General features: G+C 54.6%; 1 protein-coding gene across 1 annotated transcript in view; it reads left to right on the top strand.

The window, feature by feature from the left end:
- The window catches only part of NCSTN (nicastrin), a 27,368-nt gene extending 9,568 nt beyond the window's left edge, over positions 1 to 17,800 (top strand). The window contains exons 7-18 of the mRNA XM_041411147.1: positions 1,372 to 1,481; positions 2,002 to 2,030; positions 3,242 to 3,365; positions 4,774 to 4,878; positions 5,890 to 5,967; positions 6,534 to 6,703; positions 8,378 to 8,480; positions 10,963 to 11,058; positions 12,371 to 12,458; positions 13,544 to 13,695; positions 15,240 to 15,452; positions 17,078 to 17,800. Coding sequence (XP_041267081.1) covers positions 1,372 to 1,481; positions 2,002 to 2,030; positions 3,242 to 3,365; positions 4,774 to 4,878; positions 5,890 to 5,967; positions 6,534 to 6,703; positions 8,378 to 8,480; positions 10,963 to 11,058; positions 12,371 to 12,458; positions 13,544 to 13,695; positions 15,240 to 15,452; positions 17,078 to 17,200 — 1,391 coding nt within the window. The 3' untranslated portion in view covers positions 17,201 to 17,800. The remainder of the gene's footprint in view (positions 1 to 1,371; positions 1,482 to 2,001; positions 2,031 to 3,241; positions 3,366 to 4,773; positions 4,879 to 5,889; positions 5,968 to 6,533; positions 6,704 to 8,377; positions 8,481 to 10,962; positions 11,059 to 12,370; positions 12,459 to 13,543; positions 13,696 to 15,239; positions 15,453 to 17,077) is intronic.
- Positions 17,801 to 18,259: the final 459 nt, after the last annotated feature.

Genomic DNA, 18,259 nt, shown 5'->3' with positions numbered 1-18,259 from the left:
TGCATTGGGGCTGCAGAGCGCCTGCAGCATCAGCCCAGGTCAGCAGCCCAAATCCTGGGGAAACCACGAGGAAATCCTGGGAGAATCCCAGGAAAATCTCAGGGACATCCTGGGGAATTCCTGGGAAAATCCTGGGAAAATCCTGGGGGAATCACAGGAGAACGCTGAGGAAATCCTGGGAGAGTCCTGGGGAAATCCTGGGAACATCCTGGGGAAATCCTGGGAACATCCTGGGGAAATCCTGGGAAAATTCTGGGGAAATCCTGGGGGAATCCTGGGGAAATCACAGAAGAGCCCTGGGGCCATACTGGGAAAATCCTGGGAGAACACTGGGGAAATCACAGGAAAACGCTGAGGAAATCCTGGGAGAGTCCTGGGGAAATCCTGGGAGAATCCTGGGGAAACCCTGGGAACATCCTGGGGAAACCTGGGAGGATCCTGGGGAAACCTGGGAGGATCCTGGGGAAACCTGGGAGGATCCTGGGGAAACCTGGGAGGATCCTGGGGAAACCTGGGAGGATCCTGGGGAAACCTGGGAGGATCCTGGGGAAACCTGGGAGGATCCTGGGGAAACCTGGGAGGATCCTGGGGAAACCTGGGAGGATCCTGGGGAAACCTGGGAGGATCCTGGGGAAACCTGGGAGGATCCTGGGGAAACCTGGGAGGATCCTGGGGAAACCTGGGAGGATCCTGGGGAAACCTGGGAGGATCCTGGGGAAACCTGGGAGGATCCTGGGGAAACCCTGAGCAAACGCTGTAAAATCAGGGGGAAATCCTGAGAGAATCCTGCCAAAAATGCTGGGACAATCACAGGAAAACCCTGGGAAAATCACAGGGAGTTCCTGGGAAAACCTTGGGAAAATCGTGAGAAAACCACAGGGAAACCCTGGGAGAAGCCTGGAGGAATCCTGGCAATTCCAACCTCTGGAGCTCTGAATCCCACCAATCCCTTTTTTTTCCATAAAAATTCCCCCAAAAATCCCATTTTATCAGGATCTCCTGGTTTTTCCCCAGAGTTTTCCCAACCCTTGGAATATTTCCCCTTCCCAGAGATCGTGTGTGACCCCCTGCTGGATTCCAACCTCTGGGGCTCTGAATCCCACCAATCCCTTTTTTGCCATAAAAACTCCCACAAAAATCCCATTTTGTCAGGATCTCCTGGTTTTTCCCTGGAGTTATCCCAACCCCTGGAATGTTTTCCCTCCCCAGAGATCGTGTGTGACCCCCTGCTGGATTCCAACCTCTGGGGCTCCCTGCATCCCACCAATCCCTTTTTTTCCCTGAAAATTCCCACAAAAATCCCATTTTATCAGGATCTCCTGGTTTTTCCCTGGAGTTTTCCCAACCCCTGGAATGTTTTCCCCTTCCCAGAGATCGTGTGTGACCCCCTGCTGGATTACAACGTCTGGAGCTCCCTGCAGCCCATCAACGCCTCGGGGCGGCTGCAGCCCGGCCAGCGCCTCGTCCTGGCGGCCACGCGGGTGCGTGCCCGGGGGGAATCCTGGGGGAAAATCCTGGGGAAATCCAGGAAAAATCCTGGGGAAAATCCCTGGAGAAATCCGGGGAAAATCCCTGGAGAAATCCCGGAAAAATCCTGGGGAAAATCATGGGGAAATCCCTGGAGAAATCCAGGAAAAATCCTGGGGAAAATCGTGGGGAAATCCCTCTAGAAATCCTGGGAAAATCGTGGAGAAATCCAGGAAAAATCCTGGGGAAATTGTGGGAAAAATCCCTGGAGAAATCTGGGAAAAATCCTGGGGAAAATCTGGGGAAAATCCCTGGAGAAATCCCAGAAAAATCCTGGGGAAAATCATGGGAAAATCCCTGGATAAATCCTGGGAAAACCGTGGAGAAATCCAGGAAAAATCCTGGGGAAAACTATGGGGAAATCGTTTCCAGTTGGCCAGCCACTCCTTTTCCCTGCCCCATTCCCATTTTTTCCATTTTCCAGTTGGCCAGCCACTCGTTTTCCCAGAACATTCCCATTTTTCCGTTTTCCAGGTGGACAGCCACTTGTTTTTCTGGAACATTCCCATTTTTCCAGTTGGCCAGCCACTCCTTTTCCCTGCCCCATTCCCATTTTTTCCATTTTCCAGTTGGCCAGCCACTCGTTTTCCCAGAACATTCCCATTTTTCCGTTTTCCAGGTGGACAGCCACTTGTTTTTCTGGAACATTCCCATTTTTCCAGTTGGCCAGCCACTCCTTTTCCCTGCCCCATTCCCATTTTTTCCATTTTCCAGTTGGCCAGCCACTCGTTTTCCCAGAACATTCCCATTTTTCCGTTTTCCAGGTGGACAGCCACTTGTTTTTCTGGAACATTCCCATTTTTCCAGTTGGCCAGCCAAAATCCCTGGAGAAATCCAGGAAAAATCCTGGGGAAAATAGTGGGGAAATAGTGGGAAAAATCCCTGGAGAAATCTGGGGGAAATCATGGGGAAATCCCTGGAGAAATCTGGGAAAAATCCTGGGGGAAATCGTGGGGAAATCCCTGGAGAAATCCTGGGAAAATCGTGGAGAAATCCAGGAAAAATCCTGGGGAAAACCATGGGGAAATCGTTTCCAGCTGGCCAGCCACTCATTTCCCTGCCCCGTTCCCATTTTTCCGTTTTCCAGTTGGCTAACCACTCGTTTTCCCAGAACATTCCCATTTTTCCGTTTTCCAGGTGGACAGCCACTTGTTTTTCTGGAACATTCCCATTTTTCCAGTTGGCCAGCCACTCCTTTTCCCTGTCCCATTCCCATTTTTCCATTTTCCAGGTGGACAGCCACTTGTTTTTCTGGCACATTCCCATTTTTCCGTTTTCGAGGTGGCCAGCCACTTGTTTTTCTGGCACATTCCCATTTTTCCGTTTTCGAGGTGGCCAGCCACTTGTTTTTCTGGCACATTCCCATTTTTCCGTTTTCCAGTTGGCCAGCCCCTCCTTTCCCCTGCCCCATTCCCATTTTCCCGTTTTCCAGCTGGACAGCCACTCATTTCCCTGCCCCATTCCCGTTTTCCCGTTTTCCAGTTGGCCAGCCACTCCTTTTCTCTGTCCCATTCCCATTTTCCCATTTTCCAGTTGGCCAGCCACTCCTTTTCCCTGCCCCATTCCCATTTTCCCGTTTTCCAGCTGGACAGCCACTCATTTCCCTGCCCCATTCCCGTTTTCCCGTTTTCCAGTTGGCCAGCCACTCCTTTTCTCTGTCCCATTCCCATTTTCCCATTTTCCAGTTGGCCAGCCACTCCTTTTCCCTGCCCCATTCCCCGGGTGCCGAGGCCGCCGTCGGTTCCTTCGTGGCGCTGCTGGCGGCGGCGCAGGCGCTGCAGGCGGCCCCGGGCTCCCAGCAGCTGCCCCAGAACGTCCTCTTCGTCTTCTTCCAGGGGGTGAGAGCAGGAATTCCCTGGGATCCAGCCCCAAATCCCCTGGGATCCCAGCCCCAAATCCTGGGGATCCCAGCCCCAAATCCTCTGGGATGCAGCCCCAAATCCCCAGGGATCCAGCCCCAAATCCCCTGAGATCCAGCCCCAAATCCCCTGAGATCCAGCCCCAAATCCCCTGAGATCCAGCCCCAAATCCCCTGAGATCCAGCCCCAAATCCCCTGAGATCCAGCCCCAAATCCCCTGAGATCCAGCCCCAAATCCCCTGAGATCCAGCCCCAAATCCCCTGAGATCCAGCCCCAAATCCCCTGAGATCCAGCCCCAAATCCCCTGAGATCCAGCCCCAAATCCCCTGAGATCCAGCCCCAAATCCCCTGAGATCCAGCCCCAAATCCCCTGAGATCCAGCCCCAAATCCCCTGAGATCCAGCCCCAAATCCCCTGAGATCCAGCCCCAAATCCCCTGAGATCCAGCCCCAAATCCCCTGAGATCCAGCCCCAAATCCCCTGAGATCCAGCCCCAAATCCCCTGAGATCCAGCCCCAAATCCCCTGAGATCCAGCCCCAAATCCCCTGAGATCCAGCCCCAAATCCCCTGAGATCCAGCCCCAAATCCCCTGGGATCCAGCCCCAAATCCTTGGGATCCATCCCCGGATCCTCGGGATCAACCCCAGCCCTTGGGAATGTTTTTTTCCCGGGGTTTTGGGTGGGATTGGCTCTGTGTCTGTGATTTTTTTCCTTTTCTCCGTTCTCTTTCCTTCTTTTCCATTTCTTTCCCTTTCGCTCCTTGGCATTTCTTTGCTTTCCCCTTTCCCCTTTTCCCTTTCCCTTTTTCCATTTTCCCTTTCACTTTTCTCTTTCTTCTTTTCCTTTGTTTTCCCCTTTCCCTTTCCCCCTTTTCTCTTTTCCCCTTTTCCCTTTCCCCCTTTTCTCTTTTCCCCTTTTCCCCTCTTGCATTTCCCTCCCTTTCTCCTTTTCCCCTTTTTCCCTTTCCCCTTTTCTCTTTTCCCCTTTTCCCCTTTTCCATTTCCCCATTCCCTTTCCCCTTTTCGCTTTCTCTCTTTCCGCCTTTTCCCTTTTCCCCTTTCCCCTTCCCCTTTCCCCATTCCCATTTCCCCTTTCCCATTCCCATTTCCCTTTTCCCATTCCCATTTCCCCATTCCCATTTCCCATTTCCCCATTCCCATTTCCCCTTTCCCATTCCCATTTCCCCTTTCCCCTTTCCCCTTTCCCATTCCCATTTCCCTTTTCCCCTTTTCCCATTCCCATTTCCCCTTTCCCCTTTCCCATTCCCATTTCCCATTCCCATTTCCCCATTCCCATTCCCATTTCCCTTTCCCATTCCCATTTCCCTTTCCCCTTCTCCCTTCCCTCTGCCCACGCCGGCATTCCGGCCTTTTCCCCTTTTCCAGGAGACCTTTGATTACATCGGCAGCTCCCGCCTGGTGTTTGACATGGAGCAGGAGAAGTTCCCGCTGCGCCTGGAGAACATCGCGGCCTTCCTGGAGCTGGGCCAGGTCCGGCGGCGTCCCGGGGAGCATTCCCAGGATCCTTGGCTGGGAATTCCCTCAGCTTCCCTGGCAAAAATTCCCTGATTTTTCCCTGCCTTTCCCATCCCAGCTCTGGATTTTCCCTGCTATTCCCACCCTGGGGCTGAGTTGCCCCTGGGAATTCCCTGAGTTTCCCCTGGGAATTCCCTGAGTTTCTCCCGGCATTCCCTGATTTTTCCCTGCCTTTCCCATCCCAGCTCTGAATTTTCCCTGGAATTCCCACCTTGGGGCTGAGTTGCCCCTGGCATTCCCTGATTTTTCCCTGGATTTCCCATCCCAGCTCTGGATTTTCCCTGCAATTCCCACCCTGGGGCTGAGTTTCCCCTGGGAATTCCCTGAGTTTCCCCTGGCATTCCCTGATTTTTCCCTGGATTTCCCATCCCAGCTCTGGATTTTCCCTGCAATTCCCACCCTGGGGCTGAGTTTCCCCTGGGAATTCCCTGAGTTTCTCCTGGCATTCCCTGATTTTTCCCTGGATTTCCCATCCCAGCTCTGGATTTTCCCTGCAATTCCCACCCTGGGGCTGAGTTTCCCCTGGGAATTCCCTGAGTTTCCCCTGGGAATTCCCTGAGTTTCCCCTGGCATTCCCTGATTTTTCCCTGCCTTTCCCATCCCAGCTCTGAATTCTCTCTGAGTTTCCCATCCCAGCCCTGATTTTCCCTGCAATTCCTGTCCAGGGCCCCGGAATTCCCATCCAGGGGCTGAGTTTTCCCCAGAATTCCCATCCCAGCTTGGATTTTCCCTGGAATTCCCATCAAGGGCCCCAGAATTCCCACCCTGCTACTCAGTTTTCCCCGGAATTCCCATCCCAGCCCTGATTTTTCCCTGGAATTCCCCCCCTGGGGCTGTTTTTAACCCGGAATTCCCATCCCAGCCCTGATTTTTCCCTGGGAATTCCCACCCTGGGGCTGTTTTTTCCCCGGAATTCCCATCCCAGCTCTGATTTTTCCCGGATTTCCCCCCCGGGCTGTTTTCCAGGTGTCCCTGAGGAACAGCTCCGTGCTCTGGATGCACACGGATCCCGTCTCCCGCCGGAACGAATCCGTGGAATCCCAGGTGAGCCCGGAACCCCGGGAATGTTCCCCATCCCTGGGAATCCCTGGGAATTCCCTGCCAGCCTCGCTGGGAGCCGTCCCGGCCTCGGAGCCTTTCCCAAAAAACCCCAAACCCGAGCACAATTCCTGGGATATTCCCAGTGAAATCTGGGATCCCCCATGGGATTTCAGATTTCCGGAGGGAATTCCATCCACTTCTGATTCCCAGTGGGAATTCCATCCAGTACAAATTCCTGATGGGGAATTCCATCCAGTTCAGATTCCCAGAGGGAATTCCATCCACTTCATATTCCCAGTGGGAATTCCATCTGTTTCAAATTCCTGATGGGGAATTCCATCCACTTCAATTCCCAGTGGGAATTCCATCTGTTTCAAATTCCTGATGGGAATTCCATCTGCTTCAGATTCCCAGTGGGAATTCCATCCCAAAAATCCCCCTGTGCTGATCCCAGATTCCCTTTTCCTTGGACATTCCAACCAGAACTCCAGGATTCCCAGCAGGATTTCAGCTGCCCGTCCCAGAACCCCTCGGGCTTCCCGGCATTCCCGGAATTCCTGCTTTTCCAGGTGCAGAATCTCCTGGCCGTGCTCCGGAGCAGCGGCTCCGGCTCCAACGTTTCCCTGCAGGAGCCGGGGGTGTCCCAGCCCCTCCCCCCCTCGTCATTCCAGAGGTTCCTGAGATCCCGGAGCATCCCGGGGGTGGTGCTGAGCGACCACCGGGCCGCCTTCCACAACAGGTAAAGCTGGGAATTCCGGGTGGAATCCGGGAATTCTGGGAGTTCTGGGACGGGTAAAACCCGGGAATGCTGGGAATTGTGGGGCAGGAACGACCCAGGAATTCTGGGAATTCCGGAACGGGTGCAAAATCTGGGAATTCTGAGACAGGTAGAAACCGGGAGTTCTGGAACGGGTAAAAAATCTGGGAATTCTGGGAATTCCAGTAAAGGTACAAGTCCTGGAATTCTGGGAATTCTGGAACAGGTAACAAATCTGGGAATTCTGGGAATTCCAGTAAAGGTACAAGTCCTGGAATTCTGGGAATTCTGGAACAGGTAACAAATCTGGGAATTCTGGGAATTCCAGTAAAGGTACAAGTCCTGGAATTCTGGGAATTCTGGAACAGGTAACAAATCTGGGAATTCTGGGAATTCCAGTAAAGGTACAAGTCCTGGAATTCTGGGAATTCTGGAACAGGTAACAAATCTGGGAATTCTGGGAATTCCAGTAAAGGTACAAGTCCTGGAATTCTGGGAATTCTGGAACAGGTAACAAATCTGGGAATTCTGGGAATTCCAGTAAAGGTACAAGTCCTGGAATTCTGGGAATTCTGGAACAGGTAAAATCTGGGAATTCTGGCAATTCCAGAACAGGTATAAAACCTGGGAATTCCAGGAATTCTGAGACAGGTACAAAATCCAGAAATTCTGGGAATTCTGAGACAGGTACAAGCCGGGAGTTCTGGAACGGGTAAAATCTGGGAATTCTGGGAATTCCAGTAAAGGTACAAGTCCTGGAATTCTGGGAATTCTGGAACAGGTAAAATCCAGGGAATCTGGGAATTCTGGGCATTCCAGAAGAGATACAGGTACAGGTAAAATCCAGGAATTCCGGGCATTCCAGCAGGATCCCACCTTCCCATCCCGAAAATCCGGGATTTTCAGCCCTTCCCGCGGGAACCCCCCCTCCCCCCCCAGCGGGAATTCTGGGAATGCTCGGAAGAGCGGGAGGGAATTGCTCGGACAGGCGAGAGAAAATTCCGGGCTTTTTTTGGGAGAAGCTCCCTGGCCCGGAGCCCGGGAGGAGCCGGAGGCGCCGGAGCCGCAGCTGCGCTTCCGGAGGCCGCTCCCGGAATTTTTTATGGAATTATTTCCCGGCCGTTTCCTCTTCCCCAGTTCCAGGGGGTTTTTTGGGATCACCCCCCGTGACCCCGGTCCGGCTTTTCCAAAGGGATTCTCGGATCCGCGGCGGGAATTTGGGAATCACGAAAAGCCCAAATCCCAGCTCTGGGATCCCTTGGGATCATCCTGGCTTTCCTGGGAATCTGGAATTCCCTTGGAATTCTGTCCGGGATCGGCCATTGATGGGTGATGAATCGTTCATTGCTAAAACCCTTTGGAATTCCCTCCTTTTCCTTGGATCCTTTGGGAATTTTCCCCCTCCCAGCTCATGGAATGGGCTCCGAAATTCCAACCGCAGCCTGGAAAATCCCTGGAATTCCCAGCAGGAAAAGCTTGGGAAGAGCAAATTCCCAGCCCTCCTGGTTAATCCCAGAAAATCCCTCAGGAGAAGCTTCGGAATTCCGAGCCCTCCTCGTTCAATTCCCGGGAATGGGGAATTCCCGGCTCCTCCTCCGGGGGGTTTTCCCGGGAATCCCGGCCCCATCCCGGATTTTTCCCGGGTTTTGTTCCCAGGTACTTCCAGAGCATCTACGACACGGCCGAGAGCATCGGGATGCGTTATCCCGAGGGGCTGAGCCCCGAGCAGCAGCTGGAATTCGTCACCGGCACCGCCCAGGTCCCAACCATTCCCGGGAATTCCGGGGGCTCGGGAGAGGGGAATTCCTGGGATACGGGATCCGGGGGATTCCTGGGGTTTGGGATCATGGGGATTCCTGGGATTCGGGAGAGGGGAATTCCTGGGGTTCGGGATCCAGGGGATTCTTGGGATCCAGGGATTCCTGGGATTTGGGGGTTGGGAATTCCTGGGGTTTGGGATCCAGGGGATTCCTGGGGTTTGGAAGATGGGAATTCCAGGGATCCAGGGGATTCCTGGGGTTTGGGATCATGGGAATTCCTGGGATCCAGGGATTCCTGGGGTTTGGGATCGTGGGAATTCCTGGGATTCGGGAGAGGGGAATTCCTGGGGTTCGGGATCCAGGGGGTTCTTGGGATCCAGGGGTTCCTGGGATTTGGGGGTTGGGAATTCCTGGGGTTTGGGATCCAGGGGATTCCTGGGGTTTGGAAGATGGGAATTCCAGGGATCCAGGGGATTCCTGGGGTTTGGGATCATGGGGATTCCTGCGGTTCGGGATCATGGGAATTCCTGGGATCCAGGGATTCCTGGGGTTTGGGATCATGGGAATTCCAGGGATCCAGGGGATTCCTGGGGTTTGGGATCATGGGAATTCCTGGGATCCAGGGATTCCTGGGGTTTGGGATCATGGGAATTCCTGGGATCCAGGGATTCCTGGGGTTTGGGATCATGGGAATTCCAGGGATCCAGGGGATTCCTGGGGTTTGGGATCATGGGAATTCCTGGGATCCAGGGATTCCTGGGGTTTGGGATCATGGGAATTCCTGGGATCCAGGGATTCCTGGGGTTTGGGATCATGGGAATTCCAGGGATCCAGGGGATTCCTGGGGTTTGGGATCATGGGAATTCCTGGGATCCAGGGATTCCTGGGGTTTGGGATCATGGGAATTCCTGGGATCCAGGGATTCCTGGGGTTTGGGATCATGGGAATTCCAGGGATCCAGGGGATTCCTGGGGTTTGGGATCATGGGAATTCCTGGGATCCAGGGATTCCTGGGGTTTGGGATCATGGGAATTCCTGGGATCCAGGGATTCCTGGGGTTTGGGATCATGGGAATTCCAGGGATCCAGGGGATTCCTGGGGTTTGGGATCATGGGAATTCCTGGGATCCAGGGATTCCTGGGGTTTGGGATCATGGGAATTCCTGGGATCCAGGGATTCCTGGGGTTTGGGATCATGGGAATTCCAGGGATCCAGGGGATTCCTGGGGTTTGGGATCATGGGAATTCCTGGGATCCAGGGATTCCTGGGGTTTGGGATCATGGGAATTCCTGGGATCCAGGGATTCCTGGGGTTTGGGATCATGGGAATTCCAGGGATCCAGGGGATTCCTGGGGTTTGGGATCATGGGAATTCCTGGGATCCAGGGATTCCTGGGGTTTGGGATCATGGGAATTCCTGGGATCCAGGGATTCCTGGGGTTTGGGATCATGGGAATTCCAGGGATCCAGGGGATTCCTGGGGTTTGGGATCATGGGAATTCCTGGGATCCAGGGATTCCTGGGGTTTGGGATCATGGGAATTCCTGGGATCCAGGGATTCCTGGGGTTTGGGATCATGGGAATTCCAGGGATCCAGGGGATTCCTGGGGTTTGGGATCATGGGAATTCCTGGGATCCAGATTTGGGATCATGGGAATTCCTGGGGTTTGGGAGATGGGAATTCCTGGGATTTGGAATCATGGGAATTCCAGGGATCTAGGGGATTCCTGGGGTTTGGGATCATGGGAATTCCTGGGGGTCGGGAGATGGTAATTCCTGGGATCCAGGGATTCCTGGGGTTTGGGAGATGGGAATTCCTGGGGTTTGGGATCCAGGGGATTCCTGGGGTTTGGGAGATGGGAATTCCAGGGATCTAGGGGATTCCTGGGGTTTGGGATCATGGGAATTCCTGGGATTTGGGAGGTGGGAATTCCTGAGATTCGGGATCCAGGGGATTCCTGGGATTTGGGAGATGGGAATTCCTGGGGTTTGGGATCATGGGAATTCCAGGGATCCAGGGGATTCCTGGGGTTTGGGGGATTCCTCAGATTTGGGATCTGAAAGATTCTTGGGATTTGCGATCTGGGATTTGGGATCCAGAGGATTCTTTGCATTTGGGATCCAGGGGATTCCTGGGATTTGGGATCTGGGATTCGGGATCCAGGGGATTCCTGGGATTCGGGATCCAGGCAGGAATGGGGTTTGGAGGGGAGGGAAAGTTAGGAAGAAGGTGGGAAAAGTTGGGAAGGAGCTGGGAGGGGTTTGGGATTGGGAGAGGGAGGGAAAAGCTTGGGAAAGGGGTGGGGATAAATCCCGAGGGGTTCGGGAATGGGGAGAGCAGGGAAAAGCCGGGAATGGGGGCGGGAAGGATCCGGGAGCGGCGGGACGGGGGAGCTGCGGGCCGGCCGCTGATCCCGGCCGCTTTCCCGGGAATTCCCGCTGCGGAATTGCCACAATTCCCGGATTTGTTCCCGGTCTGCAGGCCCTGGCCGAGGTGGCCACGCTGGTGGCCCGGGCTCTGTTCACCCTGGCCGGGGGAACCGCCGGCACCGAGAGCATCCGGGCGGACCCCAGAACGGTGGGAATTCCTGCTGGGAATCGCTGCTGGGAATCACTGCTGGGAATGTTGGGAATCGGGAATCCATGTTGGGAATCCATGCTGGGAATCACTGCAGGGAATTCATGCTGGGAATGTTGGGAATCCCTGCTGGAATTCCTGCTGGGAATCACTGCTGGGAATCCCTGCTGGGAATCCCTGCTGGGAATCCCTGCTGGGAATCCCTGCTGGGAATCCCTGCTGGGAATCCCTGCTGGGAATCCCTGCTGGGAATCCCTGCTGGGAATCCCTGCTGGGAATCACTGCTGGGAATCCATGCTGGGAATTCCTGCTGGGAATCACTGCTGGGAGTGCTGGGAATGCTGCAGTGGGAATCCACTGGCAGCCCCAGTTTCCCTGGAATGCCCAATTTTCCTGGAGTCTCTGGGATTGAAATCCCCAACTTTCTTGGAGTATCTGGGATTGAAATCCCCATTTTTCCTGGAACTGGAATCCCCGTTCTTTACTGAAATCCCTGGAATCCGAATCCCCAAAAATCCCTGGAATTAGAATCCCTGGGTTTTGTGGGATCCGTGGGATTGGAACCCCTGGGACTGGAATCCCCCATTTACCTGGAATCCCTGGAATGACAATCCCTGATTTTCCTGGAATCCCTGGAATTACAATCCACAATTTTACTGGGATTCCTAAAATTGAAATCCCTGGAATTGGAATCCCCATTTACCTGGAATCCCTGGAATCAGAATCCTCGATTTTCCAGGAATCCCTGATTTTCCTGAGATCCCAAATTTTCCTGGGATCCCAGATTTTCCAGGAATCCCCGATTTTCCTGGAATCCCCGATTTTCCTGAGATCCCAAATTTTCCCGGGATCCCCGATTTTCCAGGAATCCCCGATTTTCCTGGAATCCCCGATTTTCCCGGGATCCCAAATTTTCCAGGAATCCCCGATTTTCCTGAGATCCCAAATTTTCCTGGGATCCCCGATTTTCCTGGAATCCCTGGAATCAGAATCCTCGATTTTCCAGGAATCCCTGATTTTCCTGAGATCCCAAATTTTCCTGGGATCCCAGATTTTCCAGGAATCCCCGATTTTCCTGGAATCCCCGATTTTCCTGAGATCCCAAATTTTCCCGGGATCCCCGATTTTCCAGGAATCCCCGATTTTCCCGGGATCCCCGATTTTCCTGGGAGCCCAGATTTTCCATGAATCCCCGATTTTCCCGGGATCCCCGATTTTCCAGGAATCCCCGATTTTCCCGGGATTCCCGATTTTCCTGGGAGCCCCTCCCGTGCCGGGCCCTTTCCCTGAGGGAATTCCGGCTTTCCCGCAGGTCACGCGGCTGCTCTACGGATTCCTGCTCAACTCCAACAACTCCTGGTTCCAGTCCCTGATCAAGCCCGACCAGAAGGGAATCCTGGGTGAGGAGAGAGCCCCATTCCCGCTTTTCCGGCCGCGATTCCCGGCTGGAATTCCCGTGAGCTGGGATCCCCATTTTCCCCGGCTGGAATTCCCATCTTTCCTGGCTGCGATTCCCATTTTTCCCCTCTCCGATCCCCGTTTTCCCCTCTCTAATCCCTGTTTTTCCAGCTGTGATTCCCCATCCCCAATCCTGTTTTCCCTATTCCCCAGCTGGAATTCCCATGCCTCAGAGCTGGAATTCTCATTCCCAGTCCCATTTTTCCCATTCCTCAGCTGGAATTCTTCTTCCCAATCTCATTTTTCCCATTCCCCAGGGCTGTAATTCCCATTTGCAATCCCGTTTTTCCCATTCCCAGCTGGAATTCCCATTCCCCAGCTGGAATTCCCATTCCTCAGCTGGCATTCCCATTCTTCCCATTCCCAATCCCATTCTTCTCATTCCCCAGAGCCGGAATATCCGTTCCCAATCCCGTTTTTCCCATTTTCCCGTTCCCCAGCTGTAATTCCCATTGCCCAGAGCTGCAATTCCCATCCCCAATCCCGTTTTTCCCATTTTCCCATTCCCCAGAGCTGTAATTCCCATTCCCTAGAGGCAGAATTCCCGTTCCCAATCCCATTTTTCCCATTCCCCAGCTGTAATTCCCATTGCCCAGAGCTGCAATTCCCGTTCCCAATCCCGTTTTTCCCATTTTCCCATTGCCCAGAGCTGTAATTCCCATTCCCTAGAGGCAGAATTCCTGTTCCCAATCCCATTTTTCCCATTCCCCAGCTGTAATTCCCGTTCCCCAGAGCCGCAATTCCCGTTCCCAATCCCACTTTTCCCATTTTTCCTGTTCCCCAGAGCTGTAATTCCTGTTCCCCAGAGCAGCAGTTCCCGTTCCCAATCCCGTTTTTCCCATTTTCCCATTCTCCAGAGCCACAATTCCCGTTCCCAATCCCGTTTTTCCCGGTCCCCAGAGCCGCAGTTCCCGTTCCCAATCCCGCTTTTCCCGCTTTTCCTGTTCCCCAGAGCTGTAATTCCCGTTCCCCAGAGCCGCAGTTCCCGTTCCCAATCCTGCTTTTCCCGCTTTTCCCGTTTTTCCAGGCCCTTTTCCCCAGCACTACGTGGCCGTGTCCAGCCCCACCAACACCACGCAGCTGCTGCAGGCGGTGCTGGGCAACCTGACCGGGGCCAGCGTCAACCTGAGCCGGGAGCAGTGCCAGGATCCCGGGAAAACCCCGGGGACACAGCCCGAGGTGAGCCTGGGATAACGGGAATGGGGATGGGGATGGGGGCCAGGATCCCGGGAAAACCCCGGGGACACAGCCCGAGGTGAGCCTGGATTTGGGAATGGGGATGGGAATGGGGGCCAGGATCCTGGGAAAACCCTGGGCACGCAGCCCGAGGTGAGCCTGGATTCGGGAATGGGGATGGGAATGGGGGCCAGGATCCTGGGAAAACCCTGGGCACGCAGCCCGAGGGGAGCCTGGATTCGGGAATGGGGATGGGAATGGGGGCCAGGATCCTGGGAAAACCCTGGGCACGCAGCCCGAGGGGAGCCTGGATTCGGGAATGGGGATGGGAATGGGGGCCAGGATCCTGGGAAAACCCTGGGCACGCAGCCCGAGGGGAGCCTGGATTCGGGAATGGGGATGGGAATGGGGGCCAGGATCCTGGGAAAACCCTGGGCACGCAGCCCGAGGGGAGCCTGGATTCGGGAATGGGGATGGGAATGGGGGCCAGGATCCCGGGAAAACCCCGGGGCCACAGCCTGAGGTGAGCCTGGATTTGGGAATGGGGATTGGGGCCAGGATCCTGGGAAAACCCCGGGGGCACAGCCCGAGGTGAACCTGGGATAACGGGAATGGGGATGGGGATTGGGGCCAGGATCCCGGGAAAACCCCTGGGACACAGCCTGAGGTGAGCCAGGATTCGGGAATGGGAATTGGGATAGGGACCAGGATCCCAGGAAAACCCCGGGGACACAGCCCGAGGTGATCCTTGGGATAACAGGATGGGATTTGGGTTTTCCCATGTGTAATTCCCTTTTTTCCTAGCTGTAATTCCCGTTATCCCAGCTCTCATTCCCGTTTTTCCCTGTGTAATTCCCGTTTTTCCCTCCCTGTGTAATTCCCGTGTCCCTGTGCCCCCAGCTGTCATTCCCGTTACCCCAGCTCTCATTCCCGTGTTTCCCGGTGTAATCCCCGTTTTGCCCTGTGTCATTCCCGTGTTTCCCGGTGTAATCCCCGTTTTGCCCTGTGTCATTCCCGTGTTTCCCGGTGTAATCCCCGTTTTGCCCTGTGTCATTCCCGTGTTTCCCGGTGTAATCCCCGTTTTGCCCTGTGTCATTCCCGTGTTTCCCGGTGTAATCCCCGTTTTGCCCTGTGTCATTCCCGTGTTTCCCGGTGTAATCCCCGTTTTGCCCTGTGTCATTCCCGTGTTTCCCGGTGTAATCCCCGTTTTGCCCTGTGTCATTCCCGTGTTTCCCGGTGTAATCCCCGTTTTTCCCTGTGTAATTCCCGTTACCCCAGCTCTCATTCCCGTTTTTCCTGTGTCATTCCCGTTATTCCCGGTGTAATCCCCGTTTTTCCCTGTGTAATTCCCGTGTTTCCCGGTGTAATTCCCGTTATTCCCGGTGTAATCCCCGTTTTTCCCTGTGTCATTCCCGTTTTTCCCGGTGTAATTCCCGTGTCCCTGTGTCCCCAGCTCTCATTCCCGTTATTCCCGGTGTAATCCCCGTTTTTCCCTGTGTCATTCCCGTTATTCCCGGTGTAATCCCCGTTTTTCCCTGTGCCCCCAGCTGTACGAGTACTGGTGGGTGCAGGGCCCCCTGGACGGGAATTCCTCGTCCCGGATTCCCGGCTGTGTGCGCTCCGCCGTCCGGCTGTCCCCCGCGCTGTCCCCGGCCTTCGAGCTGCGCCGCTGGGATTCCCGGGAATTCTCCACCTGGACCGAGAGCCGCTGGAAGGACATCCGGGCGCGCATCTTCCTGGTGGCCAGCAGGGAGCTGGAGGTGACACGGACAGGGATGGGGACACGGGGATGGGACAGGGATGGAGACACAGGGACAGGGATGGGACAGGGGTGTGGGGACAGGGGGACAGGGACATGGGGACAGGGATGGGGACACGGGGAGGGGACACGGGGACAGGGATGTGGGGACATGGGGACAGGGACACAGGGACATGGGGACAGGGATGGGACAGGGGTGTGGGGACAGGGGACACAGGGACACGGAGGGACACAGGGACAGTGACTGGGGTGGGACAGGGACACAGGGAAGGGACACAGGGACAGTGACAGGGATGTGGGGACAGGGAGGACACAAGGGGTGGGACAAGGAGGGACCCTGGGTTGATCCCAATCCCCAATATCCGAAATCCCCAATGTCCCAAATTCCCAATAATCCCAATATCCAAATCCCCAATATCCCCAATCCCCAGTATCCCAATATCCCAGATCCCCAATATCCCAAATTTCCAGTGTCCCAATTTCCAATGTCCCAATCCCCAATATCCCAATCCCAAATTCCCAATCCCACTATCCCAAATCCCCATTTTTCCCAGCTCCTGGTGCTGCTCCTCTCCCTGCTCTGCCCCTTCATCCCAGGGACCCTGGAGATCCCAAATCCACATCCCAGGGACCCTGGAGATCCCAAATCCACATCCCAGGGATCCCTGGAGTGATCCCAAATCCCCAAATCCCCAATTCCCAAGATCCCAGCATCCCGAATTCCCGGTTTTCCAGCTGCTGACGCTGGCCCTGGGTGTGCTGGTGCTGCTCCTGTCCCTGCTCTGCCCCTTCATCCCCTGGACCCTGGAGATCCCAAATCCACATCCCAGGGATCCCTGGAGTGATCCCAAATCCCCAATTCCCAAGATCCCAGTGTCCTGAATTCCCGAATTCCCGGTTTTCCAGCTGCTGACGCTGGCCCTGGGCGTGCTGGTGCTGCTCCTGTCCCTGCTCTGCACCTTCATCCCCGGGATCCTGGAGATCCCAAATCCACATCCCCGGGATCCCTGGAGTGATCCCAAATCCCCGAATCCCCAATTCCCAAGATCCCAGCATCCCGAATTCCCGAATTCCCATTGAATTCCATCTGCTGGTGCTGCTCCTGTCCCTGCTCTGCACCTTCATCCCCTGGACCCTGGAGATCCCAAATCCACATCCCAGGGGCCCTGGAGATCCCAAATCCACATCCCAGGGATCCCTGGAGTGATCCCAAATCCCCAATTCCCAAGATTCCAGCGTCCCAAATTCCCAAATTCCCGTTGAATTCCAGCTGCTGACGCTGGCCCTGGGCGTGCTGGTGCTGCTCCTGTCCCTGCTCTGCCCCTTCATCCCCGGGATCCTGGAGATCCCAAATCCACATCCCAGGGACCCTGGAGATCCCAAATCCACATCCCAGGGATCCCTGGAGTGATCCCAAATCCCCGAATCCCCAATTCCCAAGATCCCAGTGTCCTGAATTCCCATTGAATTCCATCTGCTGGTGCTGCTCCTGTCCCTGCTCTGCACCTTCATCCCAGGGACCCTGGAGATCCCAAATCCACATCCCAGGGATCCCTGCAGTGATCCCAAATCCCCAATTCCCAAGATTCCAGCGTCCCAAATTCCCAAATTCCCGTTGAATTCCAGCTGCTGACGCTGGCCCTGGGCGTGCTGGTGCTGCTCCTGTCCCTGCTCTGCACCTTCCTCATCAGCTCCAAGGCCTCGCTGCTCTTCGGCCTCCCGGCCCCGCCCGGCCCCTCCGGCTACTGAAAATCCCGGGAAAAACGCCTGGAAAAGCCTCGGGAATCCCCCCCGGAGCTCCCGGCGCTGCAGATGCCAGAGGTGTTCCCAGGAAAGCCGGAATTCCGGGTGGGATCGGTGCCCTGGGGGTAGAATTCCAGGTGGGATCGGTGCCCCGGATGGGAAATTCCCAAAATTCCCATTGGGATTTGATACCCTGGGGGAGAATTCCCGGAATTCTGGGTGGGATCCGCTGTCCTGGGTGGGAAATTCCCAAAATTCCCATTCGGATCCAGTGCACTGAGTGAAAATTTCCCATTTGGATTCGACGCCCTGAGTGAAAAATTCCCAGAATTCTCATTAGGATTCTAAGCCCTGAGTGAAAAATTCCCAGAATTCCTGGTGCCCTGAGTGGCAAATTCCCAAAATTTTCCAAGACTTCCCAGCTGGATCCATCCTGTTTCCCGGGGTGGAGCTTTTCCCAAAATCCGGATAAAGGAAGGATAAAGGGGGTAGGGTTTTTTGGGAATTGTGAGGAATTCCAGGGGGTCTGAGAATGTCCCAGTGGAAAAAGTTCCTTTTTTTCCCTGGGATTTGTAAATATTATAAATAAATCCATGGAATTCCCAAGGAAATTTTTCATTTCCAGGTTTTTTCCCTCATTGGAGCCGCAAAAAGAAAAAAAAAAGAGGGGGAAAATGCTGGGAATCGAGGGAATTTGGGATTGGGGGAAATTTGGGATTTGGGGTTGGGTGGATAAAAGGGATGGGATTTAGATCCCAAATAATTCATGGAAAAGGAGGAGCAGGTCGGGAAAAGCTTTGGAATAACAGATGGGAAGGACACAAAGGCTGGGAAGGGACCAGATGGAGCCAAAATTCGGGATAATGGACCTGGAATTTGGGATAATGGGCCGGGAATTCGGGATATTGAACTGAGAATTTGGGGTAATGGACTTGGAATTTGGGATATTGAACTGAGAATTTGGGATAACGAGCCAGGAATTCGGGATGTTGAACTGAGAATTTGGGATAATGGACCTGGAATTTGGGATATTGAGCCGGGAATTTGGGATAATGGGTAGGGAAT

This window comes from Onychostruthus taczanowskii, unplaced genomic scaffold (genome assembly GCF_017590055.1).
Source record: "Onychostruthus taczanowskii isolate IOZ18803 unplaced genomic scaffold, ASM1759005v1 scaffold346, whole genome shotgun sequence".
Taxonomy (NCBI): Eukaryota; Metazoa; Chordata; class Aves; order Passeriformes; family Passeridae; genus Onychostruthus; species Onychostruthus taczanowskii.
This window is presented reverse-complemented; position numbering and strand designations above follow the sequence as displayed.